Source organism: Neodiprion pinetum, chromosome 7 (genome assembly GCF_021155775.2).
Source record: "Neodiprion pinetum isolate iyNeoPine1 chromosome 7, iyNeoPine1.2, whole genome shotgun sequence".
In the NCBI taxonomy this organism is placed as follows: Eukaryota; Metazoa; Arthropoda; class Insecta; order Hymenoptera; family Diprionidae; genus Neodiprion; species Neodiprion pinetum.
Window position 1 is genome coordinate 25495170 of NC_060238.1, and position 20255 is coordinate 25515424.

Consider the following 20255-nt stretch of genomic DNA (forward strand, 5'->3'; position numbering starts at 1 on the left):
ACGTTTGCATACACAGACACGGGGCGAGCGTTGGCTGCGTGGGGTGATTCAAGGGAGCAGCCTGAGGTTCGTCGAGGGTTGCGGGGGGCAGGGGTTCAGATTTACGAGCTATGCGCCGGGCGGAGGGAGGGTGGAGGACGCCGGGAGCCACGCGTCGGTTCACGAGCGCATCGAGATTACACAAACGCTCGCCGAATGCACCCCGGCTACATACTGCAGGTGCTGTGCAGGGGGTGGAAAACGGCAGGTCCGTTTATATACCGTGTATTCCCAGAGCCACGGACATACGGTGTTATACTTTTTATATAGGCGCGTGTACAACGCTGCGGAGTCGGGTGATTAAACTGTTTAATATCACAAATACCTCGGCCACAAATCCACCGCGAAGTTGTTGATGTCGTTGTTCTTGTACGCCGCACCGCAGCTGTATTGTCGAACATCCGAGTCCAGTTCCGGTTCACTCGATGACCAAGCCCAATCTCACTTCGCCTCGCTGTAACGACTGCATGTCCAAATCCTCGTCCAAAGTGCTTTTCTCTCAATGACGGAGTTCTTGGATTGGACTGTTTTTCTGCTTGAAAGTGTGCCTTGCACGTCAATGATCTTCGACGATGTTTTTTTTCGCTAGTGTTCTCTTGCGTGATCAGTCGCTACTGTCTTTAATATCTAACGGACTCTCCGTTTCACCCGGCTATCGCCTTCCATTCCAAGAACCCTGATCCTTGCACTCTGCTCTCTGGACTCGCCAAGGCTGCGTTCCATTGGTCCCAAGACACTGTTCACTTACTCTATGAACTGCGCACTTCCTTTCCACCGTTCTGTCAAATTCCTCGCAATAAACATGTAATTGATATTCTAAACATGTCTAAGGTTATTAAGCCTTCATCCTAACCTCCGTCGTCCTAGAACGTCAAAGCGAAGCCGAACCAGTCAATTCCTTACCGCTCGGGAATAAGCGACTTTGGGGTAATTACAGTGTTACATGTGTTTTGTGAATTGACAGTCGCAGTCACTTCTCGCTGTAAGTTTGACCTCGGGGCTGTATGGGAACGTGATTTTGGAAAATTAAGGATCGAAACACGTCAAGAGAGAGAGAGACGGGGGGGGGGGGGGGGGGGGAGAAAAAGGGTGATTTTCAAATTTTCGCCAAAGTTGTCAAGCCACAGGGTAGGTTATAGGCAGTTATTGGGAAACGAGGGTCGGGCGGCGCGGAGACCGAATGACCAGCTCCAATCAGCCTCTATTGCCGCGACCAATCGATTTCCGTAATGAATTGTGCTTCTCTCCCCAAGTCGCCACGCCGTCCGAAAGCTTGCACGGTTGTAGAGGTATACAGCCGCCTCGCGCCACGGAAGCAATATTGCTTCTTCAGGTTTACAAGTTCCCTCGAAGCAGCGAGCGATACACATCATCCTTTACACCGCCGTGCACAGGGTGTCCGACGAAAAGCGGATCACGAAAAAAAACCCGGAGAGCCAAAAGCGGTTACGGGTCGAATTGCTTGATTCGAACCCCTAACTGAGGACAAGTCCGTGACCGCAGTCACGGTGCGAAAAGCGAACGAAAGCTTCTGGTAGAGAGAAGCTGCGTGTGTTTGTGGCGTTTATGGTCGGTGTTAAAGGGGGCGATGATGGTAGCGTTTTGACGCGATCCTCGAATCACTCGCACCGGAAACGGAAAAGCGGACATGCACCGCATACGCGCATCGCACGAAATATACACTTCGATTTATTTATATGCTCGTTCGAATTAAACTACCGTTGCCCCTGCAGTTGTACGTGTCGAAACGGATGTGTAGCCGGCAGATCCCGTTGTTGGACTGTAAACGCTGGAAACGATTCCCGCTGTTATTGCTCAACGCTGTCGCATTCCTCGTTTGACATTCGAATGACGATTTGAGCAAGGAAGTTGGGAAGAAATGGAAGGAAACGGAAATATCAGGAGAATATTGTAAGTAGATGGGGAGGGAGATGAGGTATAATCGAGACATCCGACGACTCGAAGCCAATTTTCAACGGATTACACGTGACGTTCGGTGTATCGATTCAATTACTTCACCCACTTACGTTTCGATATTGGTACGTATGTTAAACATCCTTTGCTTTCGGGGGATTGGAAAATTCGGAGATACATAGAAAGGGGAATCGAGGGGCGGTTCTCCGCGATTTTTCAACATTTTTAGCCTCGGTTTGAGTCACGTCAAGGGGAAAGAGTATAAAGCGAAAATAAAGAGAGGGTGAGAGAATGGAGGATCGGCCGAAGAAACGAGAAAAAGGTTTTGATCTCGTCACCGAAAAGTTAATAGCCAATAAATATGCAAATGCGGTACCGGGCGTGGCGTAGTTGTCAATTGAGAGCCGATGATATTTTTACGGTGTCGTCGAATGCCACCCCATCCCCTGTTACATTCCACCCCTGGCCTATTTTTTTTCATACATTTCAAAAGGCAAGGGGAGGAGACAATAGTGTATCCGATATCTTGCTGACAAGTGAGCCTAAGTATTGTCGTAATCCTCTTTTTCTTCCTCTGCGGCATCGGTTCTAATACGTAGTAACAGCAGCGACGTCGAAGATATGATCGGGATCATAAAGGAATGAAGGAAACGTCGAAAAGTGGGGAAAAAGTGACAGACAAGCATGTGGGATGCGGCGGTATTTCCTAACCCCCTTCCCCTTTTTTACTGGGGTTCTTTAACCGAAGATTCGAGCTTTCGAGAGAGAAAGGGAGGGAGGGAGGGAGGACGATGGAGAGAAAGAGAGGGTGGTCCTTCGTTCCTTTCCGTGCTGAACAGAAACATTTTATAATCTTATCATCCCTGGCATTTTCCGCATATTTTCCAAATTCCCAAGCGAAGGCTCCGGATTTGACGCATCGCTTTCTCGAGTCTGAATCGCGGGAAACCCGGACTGTATTTTCTCTTTCTCTCCACTTTTCTCCACCGAAATGAAAAGGAATAAATAAATAAATGAATAACTACGACATGTTACGATCGTACGGACTCTCACTCTCTCTCTCTCTCTCTTTCTTTCTGTACATTTTTATGCTTCCCAAAAGCTTTGCGCGGTGGAATAAGATTCCAGTCAAACCAAATCAATTCGTCGTGGCTCGGTTAGAAAAATTTCTTCTCTTTATCACATCGTTCGTAAATTTTAAAGTTTCCACACTCCTGTCTTTGGAATAAAGAGGAAAATACTGTAACCACACCGGAGATAAAATCATCAGTTTACACTCAATCTCGACGTTTCGAGGTCTCGAATTTTCAAAATTAGATAAAAAAAGAAAATTTCACTTACTGTAAAAAAACTCTGATACTGTAATCCTATCGGCTGTCGAGCGATTTTCCTGCCTGCTTCTTATTTTTTATTTTTATTTTTTTTTCGATCAGACCCGTTTTACAGGCTGCGCTGAAAGCTGCGAGCAATGCAACGAAACAACGGATCGACCGATCGAAGATTAACGATTCGATTCGTTAGTTGGTCACAGTGTCAACAGAATCAGTCTGCCTCTGCAGCCCATCGTAGGGGCGGCGGTGCAGCCACTACGAGATTAGTTTTGTTGGAGGCAATTTGAATTTAGATTAGTTGCTGCAAATTGGCATCGCCGATCGCCACATACTGACCAAAGCGACGGAGCGAACGTTGCCCTTTATGTCTACATGTGTAGGCACGGATCGTACTCAAATCGCGTTACAGGCGAGGCCCAAATGGGGAGGATAAGTAATCGCCTCAGAGTTTGTCCAGCCCTCGCGTTCCGGCCAGCTCTTAATCATCCCGAAAGAAGGGTAGCCAGATTTTAAACACGTCTGTGGGACACCACATTATTGTATTCTATATATTCACTGGATTTGGCTCTACGCATAAAACTGCCAACGCAAGATATTTAAATATATTTCGAACAAATATTGACGTTTACGAGTTGTGTGACCATATTTGGATTTGCAAAGTTCGAACGCGTGAGCTTGAAAATTGACATTTCTCTGGTTGAACACCACAAACGGTTCACTTCGTAAAACGACAGAGGTAACTTCCGTAAGCATGCGAAGCTTTTACTCGCGCAGTTATTTGCCAATTATTTAGTTGTGTCAGTTTCGTCGTCGGTGTGCGATTACTTTTTCTCTATCCATACATCTCCAAATAAATTAACTTTCATATCACCAAAGAATTATTTCCGTCCTTACGATATGTGTTTCCTTTCTTTTTTCTCTCTCTCTCTCTTTCTCTCTCTATTATCGGCACATTTTTCATTGTCAGAATCGAAACTGCAATTTGCATGATAAAAAGATCGAAATGAAAAAAGGGCAGGAAGAAAATATTTCTTTTCACGAAGTACACCGACGATAAATCGAACGGCAAATCGGATATAAAAGTGATGGTGGAAGTAACGAACCGTTTATTGAAAATTGATCGTTCGTTGATTAAAATGCATACGTTTGACGTCGATTGTGCATATCGGTGTAATTGAAAAAAATGTCGGTGCTGTGATCAGCTCCAAGAGGCACGGAAAAAAGGGACGTACGAGGTATTTAAAATTAACCGTAATTCCCGCAGGCAATTGCGTATAATACGTACCTACATCTATACATATACGTATAATACAGCGCTGATTTATTCCTCGGGGATTATTAAACGGGAGTGATCCCCTCTCCTCCCTCCCTCACGTTAATTGAGCGGCTAACAACTTACATCAATTATTACACCGTCGTTCGTACCCGGCTAGCTGTGCAGCCGAACCACGAGGCTACTTACCGCTAGCGTGACGGCGGAACGAACCCCGTATTCCCGTTTTTCACCCCTCGCATGGAAGCCGGATGTCATTAAAGCGAAGCGCGATCGACGCGGTGAACGAGGCTTACCTCGTCTCGGGAAACAGGAAGAAAACAGCCTCGGCAAATCCCGCGAATGTACCGTGAAATATTCATCCCGGTCACCCGGCAGTCCTACGGGAACAGTGGCGACCTCCTTCGGGCCGTTTGTTTATGGGACAAGAGCTGCCTGCCGGGCCGTCAAGCCGGCGTCCGATGTGTCCTGGAAATTAAATTTCAACGGTAAGGTACAAGGAGAGATAAATAAAATGGTAGAAAAAATAATTCCCGACACGTATGAGGGATACGAGGGCTGATAACTCTTGTCCGAGAGGCCGAGCTCGGGATGAGGGAAATCTTTTAAAATAGCTTATGCGCAATTTTTTACCCCCACCTTTCGGCAGCCGCCGTCGGCCTCCCTCCCCTTCCTCTCGGATTTTTTCATAAGCTTCCACGGGTCGAATTTATGCGAATATATTCGCGACGAAGCGCAGAAGTCGGCCAATAGGATTCCGTCCCTGCGGCTCCGGCGCGTCCGACGCGAACGGACAGAAATGAATAGACCGAGGGACTAGGGTACTTTACAAATATGTGACCAGAAAACAAACCCGGACCACCTACCCTGCCCTACCCTTCCACCTTCCCTCGTTTTACCTCGTTTTTCGACTTTCGGTCAGGGCAGGCACGATGACAGATTTCCGAGGGATCAAAATTCCCCCATTTTTTCACCCTAATTTATCGCCCGCTAGTCCACCTCCTCCTCCTCCTCCTCTTCACATTCAGAGAAGGAATCACCCCGGATTTACTCCCGCAGGAACGGCGACCTGCACGACGGGCACGCTTGTGACCGATTGGATCTCTTAGTTTCCACAATTCCCACCCCTGTTCCTCTTTATCTCCCCCCTATCATTTCAAATTTTATTTTCTACGCGTCTCTTTTTACTCCGGTCAAAATTGATCCGAATTAAAAATGATCGGATTACTGCTGCGTTTTAGCGTACAGCAAATTTCGACCCTCGGTAACCCAAATCTGAAGTCATTTTTGCGACGCTATCGATAGGTGAAAAATGACGTGACAATCGCGCAGAGCGGAAAATTCTACGTAGAATATCGGAAACGGAATCGGATTAACAAATTAAGTAAAAAGAAATTCTACTTACAGACGGCATCTCGGGAATATTGGTGAAATAATTTCTTTTTCCTTCATACCAAATTCCACATATTTATGCGATAAAATACCGAAAGTTTACGTAATATAAAGTTATAAATTACTTTCTAATTACAGGATTATATTCTCATCCATAATAATTTACAATTCACCATTATTAGTCACATGGCCGATTAGACGAAAGCGTGAATAATTCGTATCGACGAAATGAAATCTCTGATGAAATCGATTCGACGATGCCACATGTTGTACGTATACCTCTGACAAATACACTTTGTACGTAAGTTACACGCCGTCTGCGTTTTTCCCTTATATACACTATATTACTGGCGAAGCAAACGGCTTACGTACCTCTGGAAATCACATTATATAATCGCTGTGTGTGTGTGTCTGATGTTTGCCGGGCATGCAGGCTACATACATGCATACATACATATGTATACATGCGTATAGAACGGCGTTTCCTCGTTTCCTCGTTTCCTCTTTGTGCGAGTATAAAAGCGGTCTAGGGAAACTGCTAAGTCTACGGAGTTCATTTAGATAAAATCTGCGAGCGTCTATCGACGCTGAGTCCTAGAAGCTTGCGGGTCCAGACAGAGATTTCGAGCTCGAGGAGCGGCTCCGCGCCCAGCAAGATCTCGATTCCATCCCACTCGGCAAACAAAAGTCAGAGTCGTATATTCCTATCCCTTCCCCCCCCCCCCCCCCTCATCTCTCTTCTCCTCTCCTCACCATTCCGCCGTCCAGAAAGTTTAGCGCTCCAGCGTCGTTTCATAGACCGAATAGATAGGCAGAAGAGGGACGGCTTGCGGTCAATTCCGGTACCTCAAAATCGCCGTTGGCACTTCCTCGGCCGACGCCCCCGCGGTTAAAAGGAGAAGAAGGGGGTGTGACGCGGATAAGAGGAGAGAAAGAGAGAGTGAGAGAGAAGAGAAAGAAAATCGGAGGAGGAGGAGCGGAAAGAGGAAGAAGAGAAAGAAGAGTCTCGCGGCTCCGCGCGCTCGGGCCAGATATAAAATAGGTATAACAACGGCGAGGTGATTGTAAAAAGGTATAGGCTGCATGGTGGGAGGGGGGCTCATTTGAATACTTAGATTGGACAGGACGGGGGACGCTTAATCGCGTTTTCTCCAAGAAATTTATGAGATCCTAGCCGATAAGGTTGGAAATAAGAGCTAGAGGGCGAGAGTCTTCCGTGGGGCGGGAAAAACGGAGGGGGGCTAGGTGTAGTGGGTAAAAAAGCGCTTCCGCAACCCTCTTCTTTGTACCACCGACCCACACACGCCCTGCGAGCACCCTCTTCCTTATACCGCAAACCTCTGCAGACTGCACGGGAACCTAATTTACTACCGCGTCTTCTCTCCGTCGGAAGTGCTCCTTGATATACGATTTTTTTCATTTGTTCTTCGGTGTCGGGATTGTTTTCAGGGCGGGGGTTTGGAGTTCCAAATTTGAAGAATTCCGAAAGCGTCTAATTTCGAATTATTCGGTGGCGAAACTTGGAGTAAAGAAATCAAAATTTGGAGAAACGACAAAGTTTCGAATGGTCGGAAAGCCGACGGGACAAAGTGCCAAAAATAAAGTTTCGATAGAAAAAAATTCCGACAAATTAAAATATATTCACACAGCGTAGGTTATTCAACGAGTGGTTGTGAAACATCACAAATAAAGAAAGATCAAAGTCATGAAATTTTACCGAACCAGAAAAAAGTACGGAATTTGGCGCTTTCGAAACTTTTCAAATTTGGAATATCAACCCCGGCCCCAACGCGAGTGGATTTATGTTAGTTTCTTCCTTCGCCAATTTGCCGAAAACATAACAAGACTGCATGCTCCGCACAGTGGAAAAATTATTTCTTGGCTTAAGACAATCAAGATTTGGCACAGCTTTTCAAATTCTTTCAATCGATAGAATTATTATCGTACAAGATTTGATATATATTATGTATACTTTTTTCTTTTTTAAACATAACCTCTGTTAAGCTCGCTACGTCTCTCACTCTCTTTCTCTCTCTTTCTGCTGAAAGTTGCCGAAATGAGAATATTTTTTTATACAGCATAATATTCATCAAGGTTTAATCGAGGTGAGGCTGCTTTTACGAGTATGTATAAAAACAGAAGGAAGAAAAAAAACCTGTCATCCTTTCATTTCGGTAAGTATATTGAATATCCGAAAATAGTGGGAAAAAAATATTCAAGTATAACCAAACAATCCATACTTGATTCCAATTGTATCACAGACGTATTTTATCGAGTCGTTAAAAATTAATGCAAATTTATTCTTCAACGGTGAAAATCGTTGGATATCAGAAAAAAAAAAATGCGTAAAAAAATAAAATAAAATAAAATCAGCCGTACCTCTGAATAATTGTTGTAATTATTCCGAAACAGTAAAGACATTTCGCGCTTTGGCGAAGCCCGCGGTGATTTTTCTTGACGGTTTCTTTCAACCGTATCTGCAGCGAGCCTCGCGATAAACGTTATCTTGGCCAAGGTGTACGACCTCTAGAAAGCGAAAAAACTAAGGGTGGCCCGTACCTGTGCATCGCCGATGAGTTTTTCCTCATTCTTCTTTCTCCGCCGGTCGAAAAACGCGGAAGGAAGCGTTGACAGAGCGCGGCAAAAAACGAAGGAGAAAGGCTAAGGGTTGAACGGCGATAAGAGTTATCCGGGATTTATTGGCCGAGGATAGACGGACGGATCGACGGGTGTCGTTTGTCTCGTTGATGGGAAAAAGCTGTATTTATTGTTCGTTAATATAAGATTTTTGACGAAACCTTCGTGGCGTAAATTGTTATTATTTTCTTTGATTTTTATTGATTTTTTTTTTTTTGTCTTTTTATACGCACCCGCATAGAAGATCGAGAGAAAGAAAGAGACAGGAGGAGGAAAGGGAATCTTACGTTCGGGTAAAACGTTTTCGCACGCGGATTCAATAGATAAAGAACGTTCCTCGATTTATATCGAGACGGTAAAAGATTTCGTTTTTTCGTTACCGCGAGCACCGCGATCAGATCAACACCAGGCATTTTTCCACATTGTGTAGGAAACGGCCCGCCTCCCTCCTTTTCCCTCTAAGCTAGCTTTATATATCTGCTTCTGTGTGGGCGTGTGTGTGTGTGTGTGTGTACAGTGAGTATATATGGAGTATATTTGGGGAAGAGGTGGATAAAGCAATACTTTTAGCAGCGTGGTAAACACCGGGGAAATAGCAAAAAGTGTACACCAACGACGTAAAACTTTCTTCATCCTGCAGCCGTTTCCGGTTTGACGTCGAAAGAGCGAGCGAACCTGGCGAAGTAAGGGCTGGGATCGTAACTTGACAAATCTGTTTTCATCTTTCTGCTTCGATGCGGGCAAAGCTGCCCGGCAATTTTCGTGATTACCCATATACAATATCGCCCGATATTATACATACGTATATATGTATGTATGTATTATATATATATTAGGGTGTTTCTGTAAAAAATGATTCACGATTTTCCACCGTGGTACCCTGTAAAAAGTTTGTTCAAAGGAAAGATTCTGTCGAAATAAGAGCGTTCCACCGTCACGTGGAAGATCGCGCCAAGTTGATTTTTCACCTCGTTTCACACTTTTTTTAATCTGTGAAGAAACACGTTGTAGCAATTTAATTATTATTTCTTTCCTGACACTTATAATCAACCCAAAGATCACGATCTGTAACACAACACGATATATCAACCGGGAATCTTATTCTCCTAAGTTAAAACTTTATTGGATACTTGATATTACGAGCGTGGGTTTTTTTCGTGACGTAAATTGATATTACGATTGATGTAATCGATAGAAAAAAAAAAAAATGTATTCACGATGAGTCGCGATTTCAAAAATATTTTTAAAAGTGAAAAATCTTCCACATAACGTAGAACTCTCGTCTTTTGACAGAAGCTTTCTTTTAATCTGAATAAACGTTTTAGCGGGTGCCATGGTAACAAATTGCAAATTATCTTCTTCTGAAACATCCTAAATTGCATATACATATACATGTGTATAGACTTCTAGGGACATATTCTACCGGATATTGCGGTAAATGAAATTGATTATTATTATCTTTATATGTCCACGTGAACATTCTTCGAAAATTTTTATCACTATGTGACGCTGAAGAAGCAAATCGCCGCATGTATAATCTGCTCGATTTTATAATTCTGGTACAGGGGTGGCCGGTAACATCCCTTAAGCGTAAATAATAAATCTCCTTCCGAGAGGCTCAGTCAGCCTAGTCAGCAATTTTTACCATCTTCACCCCCGATCCCGCAGGAAAAAAACCTTCCTTTCGCTTATGCATCTCTGTGTGTGTGGGTGTGTCTGTGTGCACGGTACATACATCATTCCATGTAATGCCAGGACATAACGAAGAAGAGGAGATGGTACTCGAGCTTGCCTACGTAACAGGAGATGGTCGATTTTCAAGATTAAGGATTTTTCCCAAGTAGGTACATAAGTATAATAATCCCATGCGTATACTGTAGGAAAAAAGCTAATTCGAACAAATAATTTCATCCACGGGTCCGTATATGTATATATATAAATGTGTGTGTGTGTGTGTATTGCACGATCCGTGGAGAAAAGTTGAAACTATCGTAAAATTTTTTTTTTCCATTTTTTTCTATTTTTCTTATTTATACGTATGTATAAATTATTGCCATCCCTGTCCGGCATCGTTTAATCGTATTTCATATTCTTCATTTTTTTTTTTGCGTTTTGTTATTCACTTCATCTCGTTTCTCCATAGAATTCCGAAAGTGTCTCATACCGTAGAGTCGGCAAAAGAAGCCATCGTGGTGTAATAACGCGAGCCCCGCAGGGTATTTATTATACCCTATACCGAATTTTAATGCATATTCAAGGTGAGAAAATGAAGTGCGGTGACATAAAGGAACCCATCCCATATGCAGTCCGGCGGACTACCCTTAGCTGTGGTTTATACTCGTGGGTTTATTGTACATAACTCATTTTTGAGGAGAGAAAAAACAATGGCAACGAAAAAAGGAGAGGAAAACAGTGTGGCTTATGGCAGTCAAGAATGAACGGAATATACAGTTGGAGCAATGATGTACGACTGAGGCTAATCGAGTTAAATTCGTAATTCGAAATTGAAATTAGGTCTTAGAAAAAAAAAAAAAAAAAACCCAATTTGTCAAAGAAGTTACGCGTACTACGGAATAAAATTCTGCAACGATTTATCTAATGCTCTAGATTAAAGTGCTAAATGTTAGCAAGGAAAGTTTGAAAAAGAAATTGAATCGAATTTATTGATAAGCGAACATTTCATTGTATATATTATTGTGTTACATAAAATTATTATCTTGTCAAATCATTTTACGTAATTATACGTCATTTCTTGATTTCTTTCTTTCTACTTTGACATTTATTTTTATATCTAAATTTCTTTCTTTCACGTTTGTCATTACTTCCAACAAATATTGTTTTCAATTTATTAATTCTGTAAGACCAAGCTGCGTACGAGCACGTATATGCCTTTTACGGGACTTTGTAAAAAAATAAAAAAATCTTGCGAGCTTTTTAGCTGTGCTTAACTACGACAAGTACAGCTTTGGTTGCACTTGAAAATCGCTATTTCGCACGCACTCGTCAATGTTTCGATTCATTGAATTTTTCTCCGAATCTACGTCCTTGATAAGTGTAACGCCGCGCCTTTTCTCTCCTGTCCGTGAATAGTAACGGCGATATCTCATACTCGGTGCGGTACGATAAAAACGTCGATGCATCTCGGTGTAAAAGGAGCGGGCGTGGATGAGTCGGGGATATTAATTAAACGAGCGAAAGGTGAACAAGGAGGCTTCGAGTGTGCGGGCCGGCACGGCAGCGCGGCTGGACAATTATTAGCGAAACGGAGCGAAAAGGGAAGTTGTACCGCGGTCGCTTTTCTCCCGGTTTCCCATTGTCCGTTGGCGCCGGTCAATTCCAACAGCCACTCGGCCCGAATGATCATCCCCCTGCGGCTCGGCGTGGATTCTAATATCCTCGTGGCTGCCGCAGACGCCCGTCTGCGTCGAGAGAAAGGAGAATCAGGATACGGTAAACGAAGACCAAGAAGATAGGGGTGGGGGTGAAAAAACCCGGAAAGGCGAAATTTTAAGATAACGAAGGATCGGGGTATAGAAATTCGGATTCTCGATAAATCAGTGGGTGGAATAATTGTTTTCTCCAAAGTTTATTTAACGCTAACCAAAAAGTATTTCCAGAACAATCGGCATTCCGAATAAAAAAAATCCCTTCACGGGATGTGAAGGTATAGAAAAACGAAAGTTACGAAGTTGAAAAATTGAGAGAGCCCGATGCTTCGAACAGCCAAGAAACGATAAAAATTATCTGTCGAAAATCAAAGTTCGGAAGGAGGAAAAAAATGCGGAAGGACCAGAATCCCAAAAGGACGAGATACCGAATCTCCTGAGAATTCGGAACTTGTGAAATTCGTCAACTCGACGCTAGTTTTATCAAGATTATCTCATTGTGTCGGACACAATCGTCCGTGTCGTCGAAGAAAAAATGAACGCAAAGGCGACATATTTTTAATAACATTTAAACGGAGCATCTTTTCTCCCGTACGTTCAATTTATTCAAGACATCGCTACATTAAATCGCGTTCCATATTCACGTGTCATTTCAAAAGCGCAACTCCATCTATTAGCTGCAACTGGTCACGTTGGAAAGAATAAACGTGTTTTTGATGTCTTGCAACCTTTCGGTATTTGGTCCATTCTGTGTCTTAATAAGTTTTGAGATTTCGGTCTTTCGAGTCTTTGGTCAGTCGTTATTGATAAATTCGGAATCAAAATTTTGGAAAACGGCACGAGCCTGATATTTGAAAAGTCGACTTTTCGACTCTTCGGTATATCTCGATTCAATATTTTGCCCTTCGCAACCCAGCTTATTCCCCAATAAAAAAAAAAAAACGTCAGTACAAAATTTATACATTTTTGCGTTCTCAATTTTCGTTTTTGTACAAGACGACGTTTTTCTACGTTTTTAACCTACGGTAATTTGAGTTTTGGGAATTCGTCCCGTCGACTTTTCGATCTTTCGCATTTTTGTACCCCGCCCAAGTAACCGTCAACTTTTCCGAGAGAAATCTTCTTCCTCCGGTGTAACAGCAGCCGAACCTCGGGGATGTACGTCAGACTCCTTTTCCTCTCTCACTCTCTCGCTCTCGCTCTCTCTCCCCGTCACTTCGTAACGGAAATGCCAAGGAGAATCGACTAGTAGCTGCGGCGCATCCCCTCGTCCTCCGATCCTCGCGTCGCGTCGCGTCGCGTCGACGAGCTTTTGCAGCAGTGACTGCAGCCAAAGAGCAAGCACACTTAGATAATTCCACGTCCTGTTTCCGGAGACTGCAGCGGCAACACGACGCTAAACCGGACGTAACTTTAAACTTCATGCCTCGCAGCTCCCGCGTTCGTTGTGCATAGTGTAGTGGTTTAAGGATCCTCTTCCTGGGGGGGTTTAACTCGTCCTTTGAAGAGGACCCGTGACGCCCCGATTCCTGGACCGGTGCAAGCTGCTGTGTTTTACAAAATTTATATCACCGATGGATTTATTCACGAAAAGAAGTCAACTTTCTTCTGTCTTTTCTTGCCTTGTTGGAATCCGAATCGATTTGTTATCGTTGTAAAATTGGAAAATCGCAGAAACCGTACGCGGAGAAGATTTTACGTTGGAATGAATTCCCCGTAACGTTGGCGGAGAATTCATACCTGGACCTTCAAAATCTACAGAGGTACGAACATATTTTGTTATACGCCAGGCGATATGCTCGGAATTTGTTAATAATCAGCCGGGTAATTCACCTCTGGTATAGATGATCGGTTTGCTCGGTAATCGAAATTCCGCCAGCTAACCGCGAAAATTTGTCCCTGTATTGTTGAGAGCGAAGATTGCGGTTTACCCTAAACAGAGGGTTTGGACAGGCGGCATGCAGGCGGAGGCGGGGGTGGAGGTGGAGGTGGAGGCGGAGGCAAGTTTGTGCGTTTCTGTCTCACCGTTGCTCACGGAGATGGAGGGTGAGGTTGATGTTTGGTTAGTTAGTTTCGAAACTAATTTCGTTCGATACGTTACAGCGATTCGCCGGATCCCGAATTGATACGTCTTTGTGTCACGTATGTTTGCACGTACCTACACCGAATGTCACCCTCAGACTTCCGGTCCGGAAATGAGATTCCGGAAAAGTGTGGTATCGGTTATTCTTCAGGAAGTTGGGATGTAGAGGATGATTAAATTTGAAAAATTAATGACTTTTCTTCTTATTACCTTTATTATTGGAACAATAACAGTGGCGTTAGATTTTTATTTCTTTTTTTATAACGATTATGTCCACATTTTTGATACAAGTTTTACCGTCCCGAATTTGACTAGCTTCGTGGATTCTATTTTAGTTCCATTGTTTTTTTCCTAGGACTGAAAACATTTTTCCATACATGTCTACTAATATTTTACTTACTACATGGTGTGCAATCGAAATTTGCACGCCGGGGTATTCGCGGTGAAATTCAATCACCCGGAAAATTGAACTTCGGACGCGGCTGATAGGCCGTAAGTACCAAGATTGAAAATAGCCACGTGAGTTCATATATAATAACGAAAAGTGATGGAAAAAAAGTGCCAGATAGAGACAGAAAGACAGAGAGAGAGAGAGAGATAGAGAGAGAGTGTAAAATATATACCGTATAGTAATTTCAGATTTTTATTATTATTCTCATTCTAGCCGTTATAATTTCATCGCAGGTATCATAACCATACTGAAAATTGCGTTACTTATCGCGCCGTGTGGTAAGAATAAAAAAATAAAAAGAAAAAAAAATAAAAATACGACGCTAAAGAGTGAAGAAAAAATTTGGCAAGTTATTTGATATATTAAAATTATCCAACGATTTCGCGGGGTTTCTATATCCTCGCATTATTTCTCGTTTATTTCTCTTTTTCGCATTCCAGGTTCTTGCGTCAAAGCTCAGGACCAATTTACCTTGTATATAAGTATAGATGCAGTATACATTATAGGTATAAAGAGATTAAAGAGAAAATAAATAAACAGGCAATTAAATTTTTTGATAAGAAAACCCTGGTGTTGAATTTTACCGTCTAAATTTATCTCGTCGAATAACTTCGTCTTCTTGAACAATTTTAAACACGTAAAAGTACGGTGTTTGATATTGAATTTACAAAGTCAGCAGACGAAAGGAATAACTTGGCTAACGTTGTAGAATATTTACAACCAAATTAAAGAAAGAATTATTAAAAAAAAAAAAAAAAAAAAACAACAACAACAAAATCAAAAAATCTCAGCAGCATAGAAGAAACGTCGGAGAGAGGGGAAAAAAATCACAACACGTCAAACGTATGCGACTGTCTGTCAGCGTAAATCCATCGGAAAATAAAACATCAAGTGAGATTTGAGGAATTGCTATTCGCCCTCAATAACCAGCCTGTCAGTCTAACTTATGCCTGTCCATAAGTCAGGCATATGTGTTCCGATTCAAAATTTACCCACAATTCGCGTAACACGTGTTGGAAAAATGGCTACATATTTCCACGTTACGCGGTAATACGGGTGAAATGAAACAGAAGGGAGAAAAATCTGGAGGGCATAGAAAAATGAAATGAAACAGATCGGTGATACACAGGACGAAGGACAACGATTATTCTCGATATTAATACGTGCATTTTTATCCACTTTCCACCGAACTAAAATCGCCAATTTTCTTTTATGTTCCAGCACCGACTTCCGATCCAGAATTCACAGATTCGATCGAGAACATAACAGTGCCGGCTGGTAGAAACGTGAAGCTGGCCTGCAGCGTGAAGAATTTAGGCTCTTACAAGGTAGGTTGAAAAGAAGAGGGAAAAATTCTTTGTAAGGTTCGGAAAAAACTTGACTAAAAAAAGACGAAATCAACTAGTTACGGAAGTCGTTGCACGTACAATAAGTACGATTGCCCCGATTAATCTCGGGGTAAAAAAGAAGCGCCTGTCTCGACTGGCGGTAGCAAAAAAAGTGAGAAACTAAGTGAGCAAGGATAACCGCACATCGGATATCAATAATATTTGTCCACCCGTGAGGTGAGAGAACTTCCTTTGAATCATTTGAAAAAAAATATTCAAATTATAAGCAATAGCTTGGATATGAATTTTTCATTTCAAAGTGTTTCAAAGTTAAGAAAAATCCATCGGATTCGATCGATTCCATTCTTCCTTTGATTGTTATGTTTAGTCACACTGTTTTATACAATTTCACCGTGACGATCAATCTTTTTTCAACACTCAGTTTAATGCTGCTATTTGTTGATCCAAACAGATGTTCACGTAATCTTGGAAAATTGAATATTGAACAATAAAACTTTGTGAAAAAAGAAAACTGCGTCCCATTGAAGTTGTGTGAAACAGTTGACTGAATAAAAATGAGCCAAGGTAGAATGAAACCGATCGAATACCGATCATTTTTTCTCAATTTCAAAACACTTTGAAATAAAAATTTCATACCTAAACTATTGTTTATAATTTTAAGATTATTTTTTTTATCGGGAGATTTAACTGAAATTCTCTTAGCTCACGAGCGGATAAATTTCACAAATATATCCAGTATACGATAATCGCGCATGGAATTAATGAGAAAAGCACTGATTCAAGTAAATGAACAACCTTAAGAGGGTTTGAACGTCGTTCGGCCGCCGGAAAGTTCTGTTGCACAGCGTAAGCCACGCTGAAAGAATAGACGGAGCCATTGGAGCACCATCTATGGCACGGGGTTGTGCTGTTTGACGGGAATAAAAGTGGTGAAGGGTCTCATTAAAAAGACGAGGGGGTGCAGAGAAAGCGTGCGATGCATCGAGGCTTGCACGCGAAAACTCGAGCTCTTACTTAGACTCTTGTTATAATACGTTATTCCGTACGTATAAATATATATGTACGTATGTCCATACTGTGCCTTTTCTACGTTATGTTTTTACGCGGTGGACCGCGCTCGCTGCTGCATAAAGGCTGATGCCGGAGATTTTTCTCGAGGAGAATAAGCAGAGGGAAAAAATACAAACGACCATCCTGCAAGGGAGAGAGGAAGGGAAACTGATTTTGCGGTCACCCTTGACTCTCTCTCTCTCTCTCTCTCTCTCTCGCTCTCTCTCTTCTCCAGTACACACCCCGGGTCTCCCTCGGGACCGCTATACCGCTAAACACATACTTAGACCCTCAGTTTCCTCGCCCTCGTCTTCTCGGCGATCAGCTTTATTACCCTCAACACTCTCCAGCTGCGGCCGCGCTACCGTCTCGACGGCTTAGTGCACCCACAATACACATGACGGTACACAAGACTACGAACACATACACACGCACACATACGATATATATACATATATATATATAACATAATTATGTAGATATATAATACACAGAGAAATGTATACTTGGGGGTATGTATTAAATGAGTGTAATCGTTTGGTTCATAAAAGTCGACGGCGGTAAACCCTTGTACCAGTCGACCGCCAAGTAGTCAGCATCAAAGGAGAGCGAAATGTATAATGATCGCATTATAAAAATGTAGATGTATATATACATATGTATATATTTATATGTAACGTTGAGGCAAAAGCCGGCCGCTCTCCTTTTCTTTCTCCTCGTTACGTGTATTTTCTGTAAGAACTTGTGATAATTTTTATTTTTATTAATTTCCGCGGGGTGCTGAGAGAAAATGACGACGACGACGACGACGGCGAGGAGACGTTTTACTGCTGGTATTATTTTTAATTTGCCCCACTCATCCCGGTAGGACGAGAGAACGAAAAAAGCCCAAGGGCAAGATGTTCGAGGGTTGAATAATTTTTGTTAACAGTTTTTGTTAAGTTTTTTTGTCTATCCCCCCTCCCTCCCCCCAATTTTCGAGTTGGACTTTATTTTGCAACAAGTAAAAGAGTTTCTTTCTATGAAAAAAATATTCTTCCAGCTTTCTTCTTCTTCTTCGTTTTCTCCCGTACACTTTCCCACAGATGAGGAAGAAGAAAAAGTTGAAAGCAATCTGCAGTTCAGCGTATGGGATATAGTGATTGGTACGGATCAGTGAGTTAATGAAGTTTCTGGTACCTATGAGCACGAGGCGACAGAAGGAAGATAAAGAAAATACGCGATACAGGAAAGATGATGAAACCAAGCAGGTGTGGAGAGGCGCGGTATTAAGTCTGGAGGTAACTTAAGCTGATCAGCGTGTAAGATATACCTGATCAAGTTTGCCAACCTGACATACTTATACAAGCATCGTCATATCCCTGATCGCGAAGCGTCATTTGGCATACGCGATTTCAAATTATAAAAAAACAAAAAAAGCCAGCTGCGGTCATGCTCGCATAATACACCTGTGTACATATTGTGTTGAAAATGTAAAATCTCTCTATCAAAGTTGTTTGAGAGTGAGTAGAAGTATGGAAGACGCTACCAACGGCGGGAGGTTCGTTAACCCTTGAATTCGCTTTTGCGTAGACAGGAATGGGTAATGAAGTAGAGGGTGTTTGTAGCGGGTTGTATTATTAAGATGTTAGTCGGCGGCGGCGTGCACGGCAGACGCACATCCCTCTCTTCTCCTCTCTTCGTAAGCTACTAGCGAAGGGTCGAAACAACCACCCTGAGCGAGCAACCACCGCATCTCCGCCACCCCCGGCCGAGTGGTAGCATCCAGTCGTTTCGATCGGAGGACAGAATATCGCGAGGGGTGGGAAATCCAACTCCGAAAGGGAGTAAAAGCTCGGTCCACCCTTGAGGCTCGAAAATATTGCGACGTTTGTCCGGAGAATCGCGTGTAACTCGAGTCCGTCTGTCTTTCTGGAGTAACTCGAGGAGAAAGAGTGTTTGCCAAAGCTGCGGCAACGGCGACCCCGGCAAAGCCGCAAACACCCCGATTTTTGACGCTGCTAAAACCACGGAGGAAACACGACGGGCCTTCCGACAATCCGAGTACAAGACTTTGCGTCGTTTCGATGAGACCTTGTCGAGGATCTGAAAGAAGAGCGAAGTAAAGAGGAGGAGGAGGAGGAGGAGGAGGAAGTCTTAAGTATTTCCATTTCCATTTCCTTTGAGAGGTGATTCCCCGGGAGTCTTTCGAGCCTCCACCTCCACCTCCACTTCCGCCGCGGCCGCGGTCCCGTGGGATTCCCGTTTTACAAACGTTGTTATATAGAAGGGCGTGCGACCCCTCGAACGGCTCCCTCCTCGAGGTGAAAGAGGGACTTGAGGAGCGTAGAATGAGAGGAAACGGGACAAAGAGAGCTGCACGTTAGGACTTCCGACGTTGAACTTTTCCCAGTCGAGACTGGAAGGGTGGACCGGCGCGCATCTCGTCGACGTCCTCGATCTGCGATCCACCCTCAGCTGTCAACGATTTCTTGATTACAGCTCGGCGGCACGGCCACGTCGTCTCTTCAGAATCGTCTCCCAGCTCCGTTAGGACAAATGGAGTTTCCAAGTACAGCGTCGAACGAGTGCCGAGCGCCTAAGAGTCTAAGCCAAGAGGTTACAAGCAAGACGGTCTTCTCAGCGTTGAACCGCCCCTTCCTTCCTTCCGTGGAAGGCGGCGCGACGTCCTGCGGTTTGGGGGTTAGGCAAGCGGCAGCTTTAGTGCCACTTACCACCGCAAACATTGTTTTATCATTTTAATGGTGGGGCGAGGCTCTCCCCTTATCCGAATTTAACTGCCAACTCGGATGTAGGGGGACAAAGTCCAACGAGCTGTCGCCAATTCTTCCTTCTCGTGTTTTCGAACCTTTGTAACAATTCCTTCGATCTTTTCCAGCCACCGCGGGTTATTGTTTAATCAACGAAGTGGATGGACGGAAAACCGCTTGTAACACTCTGCCTATCGTCCTTCGTAACGAGTGTCTGTACCTGAAATTTTGCCAAATTGAACAGCATCGACGGCGGTTCTTCCGTCATGGCACTCCGATTCTGAAATTATCCTATGTAGCAATTCGAGTTAGTTAGCCAGGGTTTCGGGGCAGCTTGGAAGTAAAGAGCGAGAGAGAGAAAGAGAGAGAGAAAGTGGATTAATCGGACTTCTGTCTCCAGGATTCTTTGCTTTTTAGTTCTCGTCGACGGTTTCGTTTCTTTTCCACCCCCCCCCCCCCCCTCCCTCCGCCCCCGGACGGCTTTCGCTTTCTCTCTCTCTCTCTCGTCTCGCGAGACGCTCGCGAAAGAGACATATCCATCATTTTCTCTTTCCTCTCTATCTCTCTCCCGCCTCTTTCTTCTTTCCTCCTTCGTGTAGC

At 43.5% G+C, this 20255-nt stretch overlaps 1 protein-coding gene across 3 annotated transcripts in view; it reads left to right on the forward strand.

Annotated features, from left to right (window-relative positions):
* Positions 1-20255, forward strand: part of LOC124223773 (neurotrimin) — a 118337-nt gene that overhangs the window by 24597 nt on the left and 73485 nt on the right. For all 3 annotated transcript variants that reach the window (XR_011177684.1, XM_046636018.2, XM_046636019.2), the window contains exon 2: positions 15728-15834. Coding sequence is in view for 2 of the 3 variants with exons in the window: in XM_046636018.2 (XP_046491974.1) it covers positions 15728-15834 (107 nt within the window). In the remaining variant the exon portion in view is untranslated. The remainder of the gene's footprint in view (positions 1-15727; positions 15835-20255) is intronic.